Source organism: Enhydra lutris, unplaced genomic scaffold, assembly GCF_002288905.1.
Source record: "Enhydra lutris kenyoni isolate GAN:26980312 unplaced genomic scaffold, ASM228890v2 scaffoldscaffold42, whole genome shotgun sequence".
NCBI classification, from domain to species: Eukaryota; Metazoa; Chordata; class Mammalia; order Carnivora; family Mustelidae; genus Enhydra; species Enhydra lutris.
Window position 1 is genome coordinate 2,154,018 of NW_019154126.1, and position 11,010 is coordinate 2,165,027.

The 11,010-nt window shown below is 52.1% G+C and overlaps 1 protein-coding gene across 1 annotated transcript; it reads right to left on the reverse strand.

Moving 5' to 3' along the window:
* Window positions 1-638: 638 nt before the first annotated feature.
* On the reverse strand, window positions 639-2,208 carry LOC111155493 (pancreas specific transcription factor, 1a). Its single transcript, XM_022515651.1, has 2 exons — window positions 1,419-2,208; window positions 639-1,038 (listed from the first exon to the last, which is right to left on the reverse strand). Exons 1-2 carry the CDS (start codon window positions 2,206-2,208, stop codon window positions 836-838), a joined length of 993 nt encoding a protein of 330 aa, XP_022371359.1. The 3' UTR covers window positions 639-835.
* Window positions 2,209-11,010: the final 8,802 nt, after the last annotated feature.

Below are 11,010 nucleotides of genomic sequence, written 5' to 3' on the forward strand. Positions count from 1 at the left end.
CCCCCCTTCCCTTGGCCAGCCCGGAAACTCTTCCCACTGCAACCAACTCACCTCAAACACTATGCTTAGAGAGGGTAGGGGTGACCTTGGATAAGTCAAATATTCGTCTCTGAGCCCTAGCTTTCCCTCTGAAAAATGGGAATAATAAATACACCATGACTTATTTGCCTCTATAGGGTGTTTGGAGGACAGGATAAAAATACAGGCCAAAGTTACTATTTAGGGCAGGGAATGGAGATGAAGGGCGCTCTTGGAGACGTGGGGCCTAACCCCCTAACCCACCCATTTTCACTAGATCTTAGCCAAAAGGCAGAGAAGCCGTACCCACCCACTCTCAGATAAATCGAATTAAAATGTGGTTTCTTACTAGATAGCTACATTTTGCACGTCTGGTTCAGTTATCTTTTACAGACTAAGTTAATTCTATTAAAAAAACCCCAGCTATCCCCATCATGTATTAAGCAAAAAACTTTTAGAAAAAGGTGTAAATAGCATTTATTAACATCGCTTAGAAATAAACCATATCTGGCAATAAATTAGCATGACGTTTTCTGGCCAGAGTTCTTCCAACAACGCAGAGTTCTGCCAAAGGTGCCGGGGGGGCGGGGGGGAATCATAGGCTATTGCATACTTTTTAGAAAATCAGGATAAATTATATAAATTATATACTTAAAAAGAGATCGTCTATTTCATTAACTCGACAGGATAATAAATAGATAAATAACAAACAGTTGATTGCCATTAGAAAAATGTGATTCTTAAATTACATTATAGATATTTACATGTACAATATGCACAGAGACATAATCAGATCCTCGGGAGGGTCTGGGACTTCTCAGGACACAAACTCAAAGGGCGGTTCGTTTTCTATGTCGTTGAAGGAAGATTTGCTGTTGAGTTTTCTGGGGTCCTCTGGGGTCCACACTTTAGCTGTTCGGATAATATTTTGTTCTTTGAGTTGCTTTTCATCAGTCCATGAGAGGGAGTGTCCTGCAAGGGGAGGGAGGCCATAATCCGGGTCGCTGGGGGAGGGAGACCCTGAGGAGGTGATAAGAGAAAACAGACCGTGAACGTCCAACTCGATTCCCAGCGGTGTCCTCTGGTCCTTTAGGATCCTCCCCCTCCCCGGGCGCCTCTACAGAACAGACGTCTTAAGTGACATTAGAACGAACCCTCTTCCTCCACCCCCCAGCCCCCCAGCGCCCCCTCCCCGGAATCCCGGGAGCTGCAAGTCGGTCGGGGACGCACGCCCTCCCAGCCGCGGTCAAGGGGCGGAAACAACCTGCGAAACGCCAACGCGTGTTCAAGGTCGCCGGTGCCCACGGACAGTCTATCCGTCCGTCAGTAGGCACCCAGCCCCTCCCGAACCTTCCCGTGCCCGTCCCCGTCTCCCTGAGCTGGACTGCGGACGCACTTACGGGTGCCCCGATGGCAGATGATGACCTTCTGGGCCTGGCTGCCCGGGCTGTCCCCGCCCAGGCGCCCGCCGCCGCCCGGCCCCCCGCCGCCGCCCGCGCCGCCGCCGCGCAGTGGTAGGTCGGCCTGCACAAGCTCGCTGAGGAAGTTGATGTAGCCGATGGCCAGGCGCAGCGTGTCCACCTTGGAGAGGCGCTTCTCGTAGGGCAGCGTGGGGATGTGCGAGCGCAGCCCTTCGAAGGCGTCGTTGATGGACTGCATGCGCCGCCGCTCGCGCACGTTGGCCGCCTGCCGCAGCTGCTGCAGCTCCGCCTCGGAGCGCACCCGCCGCCGCCGCCGCGCCGCCGCCGCCGCCGCCGCCGCCCCGCTCAGGCCGCGCAGCCGAGCCCCCGGGGACAGCACGGCCGCCCCCGCGCACGGGTAGGCCAGGCACGAGGGCGGGGAGCCGGGAGAGTAGGGGAAGCCGCCGGGGGGCGCCCCTGCCTCGCAGCAGTAGCCGCCGCCGCCGCCGTCCTCCGGCTCGCCCGGGCCCCCCGAGGGCTGCGGGGCGAGCGCGTGCGGGGCCGCCGGAGGCGCGGGCTGCAGCAGCAGGCACGCCCCGTCGCGGTAGCAGTACTCGTGCAGCTGGTGGCTGAGGAACTCCACCTCGGCCTGCTCGTCCGCCAGCAGCTCATCGCCGTCCTCCAGAGGGTCCCGAGAGGACTGGTCGGTGAAGAAGTCCTCCTCGTCAAAGTAAGGAGACGGGAAGGCGTCCAGGCCCCCGGGGAAGTGCTCTAGCAGCACCGCGTCCATGCTCCGCGCCGCCGCGGGCCTGAGGGGCCCAGGGGCCTCCGGGGGGTGTCTGGAAGTTGGACGGCGCGGTTCTTGCTCGCACGGAGGCCCTCTCCCTCCCGGGGCGGGGGTGTGGGCGGTGAGCGAGAGGCAGGGAGGACTGGCCGCCCGCTTCGCGCCCCGGGCCTCCCTGGAGTGTCCGCGGCCGCTGGACTCTGGCCGGCGCCCGCGCTGCGCCGGGGAGGGCTATGGCCGACCTGCTGGAGCTGTGGGCCGGCACGCGAGGATTCTTATAACTACATCCACAGGCGCGTGCCAGGGACCCGCGGCGCCAGCCAATCACGGAGTGCGGGGTGCCGGCGGGGAGGGGGCCGGGAGGCGCCGTCGGCGGCGCGGGGGCCGGGGAGGCTCTCCTCCCAGTGGGAGCTCCTGGGGCGAGGAGGAGGCGGGGCCCGCGCGGCCCGGGGCCCCTCGCGTCCCTCCGCGTCCGCTCTTCTGACGAGTACCTGCGGGGTGCGGGGCTCCGGGGGCACCTGCGGCCCTCCGCGCCCGCCCCCTGTCCCCGCGCGCGGCGCAGAGCCCGGCCCTCTCGCCGGGCGGCTGGGGCGCGGCGCGGGGCGTCTTCGCGCAGCCGCAAAATGTCCCCGTGGGGGCGCGTCGCCGGCGCAGGCTGCGGAGAGGATTGCGAGCGGAGCCCGCTCCTCCTCGGGCGCAGACCCGGCCGCAGCCTGGGCAGTCGGGTGGGCGCGTTCGCCAACCCCAGATCCCGGCGCGCGCCGGCCTCCCGCCCGAGTTCCGCCGCGTCTTCTCTCCTCGCGGTACCTTTCTAGGCCTTCTGTAGAGTTGGCGCGCAGTGCGCCGGTGGGGTTGGGAGCCGACGCCGTACGTGCCAGGCGTTCCAGACCCTTCGCGGAGGCTCGGGGCGCGCGAGCCTGCGGCCTGTCTCGCCTCCCCGCCTTGACCCCGCCCGGAGAAAGAAGCGGGGACACAGAGGGCTGCCTCGGAGAGCGGCTCGGTGGGGCACGTTTCTTCGGAGAGCAAATCGAGACCCTAGGGGTTCGGAGCAATAAAACCTGATACAAAAGAAGTCAAATGAACCGTCTGCTCTGAAGCAGTGCGGAGGGAAGGCAAGGAAGTTACAGCGCGGAGTGTGAACCCTTTCAAAGTCCCAGTCCCTCACCTTTCTGACTGGCCACCGGGATTGTCCATGAATGATTTTTTTCTTTCTCGACTTTAAAACACACACACACACACACCCCACCCCACCCCACCCCTACACAAACGTATGTGCTCGGCCCCTGACACGCTTTATCACAGCCTGCAATGCAACGCGAGTTCTTCGTCTTAAGAGTAACAAAGAAACTATCAAGGTCGGGGCAATTCCTGTAGAAAGCCAAGCTCCAACTTCCCCCCCAGGGAGAGTAAAGTGAGAGTAAAGTGGCGCATGTTCTCTGAATAGAAGACTGGGAGCCAAGGGTTTCGTGGGTCAGCCCCTTCCTTTTTCAGACATTTGTCTCATTAGAGGCTTCTGGGGGGGTTTTCAGGCTCCTCTCAAAATCCAGGGCCATGCCTTTTCAGAAGAGCAATTTCAACACGCTTCTTGGTTTTAGACATTACACTGTTCTTAATTCAATTCTAAAACCCGAAAGTTAGGGGCAAAAATTAGGTAAGATTAGAAGACCAGAGAAGACCCTACCTTGAACTGTCAAAAACCCCAATTTTCCACCCAAAGACTTACTGTTTTACACCAAGTTCTTTCATGTGTCCGGGGATGCCCTTCCTAGTGAGGTGGTTTATCCTTAAGCTGAGGAAACTGTGGACAAGTACCCAGTGTCCAAGCCGGAGCTGCAATTTCCTGCGTCTAGATTTGTCTTTCTCACCTCAAAGAGAAGGAAACTGTGGGGCAGTGGGGTCAAGACCACAGATCTAGCCAGCTGGTGGTATGCATCCAAGGCTCATTCCATTTGAATGGCCCTCATCCCCGTCCCTCACTTGATTAGACTAAAATTAAGTGGGAACATGCTCTTGGAGTGATCTAAGGACTTTGGAAGGGTAAGAAATGATCAGACTTCAAAGCCTTATCCGAAATCTTGCTAACCATTCAGGGAAGGAAAGGCCTACAAAGGCCGTGTCTTCAAGAGGCTGAGAGGCCTTCTCTGATAGAGCGAGGTGGTTCTTGAGATAGTCTGTGTGTCATGGCTCTGATGGGGGAAACTGGAGGTCTTGGGAGTTAGTAGGTGTGTATACGGTTATCTTTTTACCCAATGCGATTTTAAGTTAGCCTTCACAGAAAATCACCTTACATATGCTCAGCCAGTTTGTGGCAGAGTACAGAGAATTACTCTGGGCACCCAGGTGAGCTAATGGAGCATGTGCTGGAAAACTGTCTGCCCCATGAGGCTGACCAGATCTAACTAGCATGGACATTCTGGGCAATTCTTAGGGTTTCATGGATGAGCACGGGGGGTGGGGTATGAGGAAAAGAAAATGTTTTCACTTGTTTCAGACATAACCATCTTCACCCTCTTACTCCTCACCCCCACCATTTTCCCCTTAGAGAACCACCGTCTGGAGACCAGTCCTATTGGGAAGAAGGGCTAGGCCTGCAGACTCTGATCCTAGGGTACTGGTGTGGGCATGCATGTAAGTAAGACATGATTGTTCTTTTCTCTAATAAAAAGAAGAAAGATTTCGCCACTAATAAAGGAAATTTTCTCTGGGTCACTGGAGGTCACAACAGTGTGGATGGTTGCTGTCTGTCTCTGGAAACAACCCAGGGGTTGAGGAAACGGCTAGAGGTCCAGCTCTCCTTCCAGGCCCTCCCTCCACACTTCGTGGATCCCCTGGGTGAACATGGAGGGGGACCCGATCGAAAGATTCCAGGTACTTCCTGGAGACAGGGACAGAACTGCCTCCAGAGCCGCCAGCCTCTCCACCTTCTGCTGAGGTCCAGCAGCTTTTTCTTCCCACCTTTTGTTCTCAGGAGAAATGTCCCCTAACCTTATAAGGAGTCTCTGCCTCTTTATAAAATAACATCCATCCCCCAAGATAGGCAGGGGCAGTTGGATCTTTTTTGTACCTAATCCTGGTGAGGCCTCGAGATTCTTCTCAAATCTTTCCAAAGTCGCTCGGTGCCACCTGCTGTCCTGGTCCCGGTGCACTCCTGCCACACTTCTGTCAGGCCTGTCCAGGAGCCTCATACTACCTTCAAGGTTCTCAGTCCCAGGAGAACTTCTGGCAAGGGCCACTGGGCATTGAAGACACGCCCACGGGCCCCATGGTGCCCCTACCCTGGTCTCCGTTCTCTCCGTCCCAGGTGTCTCAAGGACTCGAACAATTGTTTGTTTGTTTCTCATCAGACTGTTCTAGCATCTTGCCTTTGCTGTGGGGAATAATGACTAGAGGGTTGGAGCCCAGGTTCCAGGCTCCTTCCAGGCTGAATTTCAGGCAGAGGCCACTAATGGAGAGTGGGCCTCCAGGCTCTCCATCCTTCGGCCTGCCCTGCACACGTTCCCATAGTGTCCCACGCCTGCTTGGCATATGTCCCGCCTGCTGGAGCCCAAACTCCCCCTGAAGCCAGGGGGAGCTGTCTGGACTCCCCCACCCCTTCCCCAGTATCCCACACTCTCTGCCTCGTGCTTGTGAGCAGGTCCTCCGGGATGTGACTCCTGGTCTGTGACTCCTGGTCTGTGTCCCCACTTGAAAATGGGTCCATGTTGATTCCTCCTGACTCAGATTGTCAGATTGTCCCCTTCCTCACTAATACACACAGGCGTGATGTCAGGCAGTTGTTTGTCATCCCCTGTATCTGTTCCCATATACTTTTTTGCTCCTCCTTCTCCCTCCCCTGTTCTGTGAAACCTTTCTTCTCTCCACTCTAGTGCCCTCAGAAACCCATTCTTTATCCCTATACTCTTAGGAAAGGATCTGAAAAATAGAATCATGGGTTAATGATGAAAGGTTTCCAAGGCCCAGAGAGGTTCAGTGACTTCCCCAAGGTCACACAGCAGGTGACCTCAGCCCAGCTCCTGCCCACACACAAAGGGCATATTTATATCGATGTGCAATAGAGCCAGCCTAGGCCCTATTCGGAGCCTGTCCCGACTACCAAGTACCACTTTTCTGGCCTTCCTAATCCTCGAGTCCTGGCTGCACCACAGATAAGGTAGCACCTCCTGAGTGCTGAGGAAGAAATCACTGAATCGTGCAATTCCTGGCATAAGACAAAGTATACAAAATTAAATATGGGACCATGGGACTTCCTCTGGCCCCAAAGTCACACTGTATTGATTATGGTCGGTTTTCCCACTGAGAAGCCTCACTAGGTGGGATCATTTGACATTTTTGTTCCATCCTGGAAATGATGGGCCTAGAGGATGCTGAACTCCTTGACGCAGCTTATGAGGCCTTCCTCGAACTGCCCCTGCCGACCTCTCCATGCCTCCCGGTACTCCTTATTGCATCCATAATTAACATCCCATTTCTTCCAATGCCCTGAGGATTTCTCTCCGGTTTTGTTTTCCTCCTACTTTCCTTTGCACTGATCCGAGTTCCTTGAGTTGTTTTGAAGGCCTTAGATTTAGTCTATCCTAAGGTAGGCAGAAGGAGTAACACGAATGCTAGAAAAACCAGGCGCGTTCTGGAGAACTTTGACACAGGTGTATCTTTCGTCGTCATCACTCTGCAACCTGGAGGGTGTGTCCTCGCTTCACCCGGTGAACACATGAGGGTTGGCCTTCAATCTGTGGTTGCATGGCCGGTAAGAGAACGGGTGAGGATTCAAGAGCAGGTTTGTCTGGCTTGATACCGCATTTATGTCACAACGCGTCTCTCTGCCCCTCCTCTGTCTCGACACTTAAAGTAGCGGATGGATTAGGATTTTCACACAGATCGATTGATTTGCTCCTAACATCACCCTGTGAGATCACCTTGAGGTGTCGTCATTATCTGTAGAGAGGAAGATTCAGAAAGGTTAAGTAATTCTCCTGGAGCACCACAGCTGCCACCACAGAGCCACAAGGAGAAGTAGATCGGTGGCCCAAGGAGGTAGGGGATGTCGGCATCGTTTGCCAGATTTTGCTATCGGACACTCTCCACGCTGAGCCTTCTCGGCCTAAACAACAACAACAACGACAACAAAAACCCCAGCAGGGCCATGTCCCATTTGGGAATGAGGGCAGGAGGCCTGGGTCTCACCCCAATACATAGAATATCCAAATCCTGAGCACCCACCGCCTTCCTTCTTGACTTTACATTTTCCATTGTTAAACATTAATCTTTTGAGGGAGAAACACCAAAATGCTGATATAATTATCCAAATAAGTGTTTTCCTTCCTGATGAGGTTTACTCAATGAATAGCAAAGCTTCTGAACTTTGTCCTTCAGTCTTGTTATTCTGAAAGCTGTTTGACCTTCAGGAAGGTAAACACCAAAAAATTATTATTACCAGACAGCTGCGTCTTGGCCTTACATAGTGAGCAGCAAAAAGACAAAAAAAACCCAAAAAAAAAACCAAAAAAAAAACCAATTTAATAGAAACAGGAACTTTGGGCTTTTTTCAGTTTGTCTCTTTTCAAAGCTGCATTTTCTGGCTTCATGTCAGTCTGTAGGGCCTTGAGTGAATTATGGCACATTCATAGAGCGGTTTAGTCGGCTGCCATACAAAAGAATGAGAATGCTTTCGGTGTAGTGATGAGAAATGATCTCCAAGACACACCATTCTATGAACGGAGCGTGCCTGGGATGCTCCCGCTTGCATTTGAAAGAGAGACAGTGAGTATGTGTGAGTGCATTTGTTTGTCAGCCTTCAGATGTCTCTAGATGGATACCTAAGAACCCGATGACATCAGTTGCATTGAGAAAGGCATTGAGTGGCTAATGGATAGAATTTTTTCATCGTGGACGCTTTTGGGCCTTTGGATTTTTGATATATGTGAACATACATGTAAAAAAATGTTTTTAAATTAATGAACTTACTTTTTTTTTTCTAGATTTTATTTATTTATTTGACAGACAGAGATCACAAGCAGGCAGAGAGGCAGGCAGAGAAAGAGGAAGGGAAGCAGGCTCCCTGCTGAGCAGAGAGCCCGATGCGGGACTCGATCCCAGGACTCCGAGATCATGACCTGAGCCGAAGGCAGCGGCTTAACCCACTGAGCCACCCAGGCGCCCCATGAACTTACTTTTTAAGAAAAGTTCTGGAGATGATCTCTTCATGTAAGCCTTGGAAGAGCCTTCCAGAGAGACCGGATATCATCTGGTGCCATCTTCAAAAATCGGCAAGCCCTTCTAGCAGATAGGGCAAACGAGGGTTGGGGGGTGCAGGGAGGCCCAGGGCGTGCCCTGCCTGTGGGCCGGGTCCCGAGTGAGCTCCTTCTGTTACTGTCTCCATCCTGCACGCAGTGCGGTTGAAATGGCGTGGCACTGGATGAAATGCTATCCCCTGCATGAAATCCCTATCAAACAAGGTTTGTAGGGATTCGACAATACAAAGGAAATTGATAATGATGACTCATTAATACCACCATGTGGTCTGCATCATCCAGTGCCACAGCCCAGAGGTGACCGCTATGAACATTTTGGTCTATTTTCTTCCCGTCTTTCTAGTTTTGTACCTTGCATTTTCCCTTGGCTGAATCTCATCATCATTTCCCCATATCTTGACTGAGGGACTCTCATGGTGGCCCAATGGCTTAACATCTGACTTTTCTCTGTATCATTTTGTTTTCACTCTCACACCACTCACTCCGGGGAGCTCAGAATTCAGATATTTCCTGCATCTCTTAGAATACCTTTGTGTTCATTTTTTGAAAAGATTTTATGTACTTGTCAGAAAGAGAGAGAGAGCACAAGCAAGGGGAGTGGCAGGCAGAGGGAGAAGCAGGCTCCCTGGTGAGCAAGGAACCCAATGAGGGACTCAGTTCCAGGACCCTGAGATCATGACCTTTTTCCTTAGCTGGGTTAACCTTGCTTGAAGAAGCTTTTACCAGACCAGGCCTAGTTCCAAGCAGGGAAGTGCCTGCTAGTGGTCAAGTAACCTCAGTTATGTGGGAAAGCTTCCCCCAAAGTCCAGGAGTACGGTGTTCATGCTTGCGCATTCCAAGAAACCAGCACCCTGCATATGCCTTGCCATACCTTGGGTTTTACCAGCACAAGGCCCTTCTCAGGTTGGATGCTTCTAGAGGTTTAAGCCTATTTTTGTAACATGGAAAGTAGCAGCCCACCTTCCGCTGCAATCCCAGGCATCCAGCCAGAGAGGCTGGGTAGCACAGAGTTCATGAGCGGCCTCTGGAACACGACTGCCTTGATTCCAGTGACTCTGCTCCCAATCAGCTCTTTGGGCAAGGTGCCTAATCCACGGGTACCCCCAATCCTGCATATGCAAAAGGGAATTACAGTACTACGACCGTATCGCCTGTTGTGAGAGTTAAGTGAGTTAAATACAAACACATACACAGTGGCAGGCCCCGGTAGTAGTTGCTCAGTAAGTCACCCACCAGTAGCAGAGGCTGGGTAAACTTCGGTGGACTGGACAAGTATATATCATCAGTGGGAAACAGAAGCCCTATTAATCAGATGGAAGTCATTCTTATTGGCTTTGCCAATGTCAACTCAATTTCCTAGATTGATAGTGGATGAATATCAACAAAGATATCAACAAAATACTAAGTTTGATCTACTATGGACACTAGAAGATGCAGGTGTTCTCAGAACTTTTGGGGAGAGTTAGGATTAGGCCTGGTTATAGCCTTTTGCCGATGCTCATGGCTACACAGTGGGTGCTAGAAGAGTGGCCCATCTCTACAGTGTGGCCCATGGAGAGAAGCCTGTGGAGGAGCAGAGCATGACCACAGCACTCAAGTGGGGGGAGGGGAGGTGTTCACGCAGGCCAGGCTCTTCTGTTCCTCTTTTTGCATTAGGCTCTCAGAGACATTGGTTAGACTCATACAGAGACCTTGAGTACGAGTGGCCTTCCCCCTCTTGCCTCTCCATTCTCATGGGCTGTGCGGAGAAGCCCGAGGTCTTTCCTTATCTGGAGGAAAGAGTAAGCCAGGCTTGTTATATGAAACAGTCTCTCCACAGTCTGCTTGTACCTCTCTAATCAGTGGATCGCATTTATAGCTTTTCCTTTCTTCATAACAGGGGACTGTTTCTATATCCAGGAGTTTGATTTTCCAGGTGAGAACCTATCACTGGACCTCTCATTTATGTGGACCTCTGAATTTCTGGATCCGTATTTCTTAAATTAAGGCTCCATAAATTATGACTTTTTCCCCCAGTTTTGTGACCTTGTGTAGATGATAATCTTATAAAACAATGACAACAAAGTACGAGTGTTCTGTGCTCCATCCAGCTGACTACCCTAGAACTGGCCCTGCCTTTGAACTTGGAGCCTGAATTTGAATTAACATTCACGTTTAAGATTGCGGTGGTACCAACAAACAGGCTATTTTAATGGCTAAAGAAAATACACAGATACTGTGCTTTGCCCAGAAAAGACTAAATAACCACAAAGCAGGCTATACCAACAGTGGCCATCGTGGTCGTTTCCATGATAAGTTAATTAATTAATCTGGGGGAAGAAATGAATCATCACATAACACACAGTGAACTGAAGATAGGGACCAACGCCATGTCAGCTTCATAAAATGGTGAATAAGACATCATCATCAGTGGGAAACAGAAGCCCTATTAATCAGATGGAAGTCATTCTTATTGGCTTTGCCAATGTCACACTGTAGAGAACACCTTCATCTTCTAGTGTCCATAGTAGATCAAACTTAGTATTTTGTTGATATCTTTGTTGATATTCATCCACTATCA

What these genes read in the sequence shown, in the direction of transcription:
- LOC111155493 (XM_022515651.1), bottom strand. Translation starts at nt 2,208, where the DNA reads ATGGACGCGGTGCTGCTAGAGCACTTCCCCGGGGGCCTGGACGCCTTC. An exon ending in CATCTGCCATCGGGGCACCC is followed by an intron (nt 1,039 to 1,418) that starts GTAAGTGCGTCC and finishes TCACCTCCTCAG; the next exon opens with GGTCTCCCTCCCCCAGCGAC.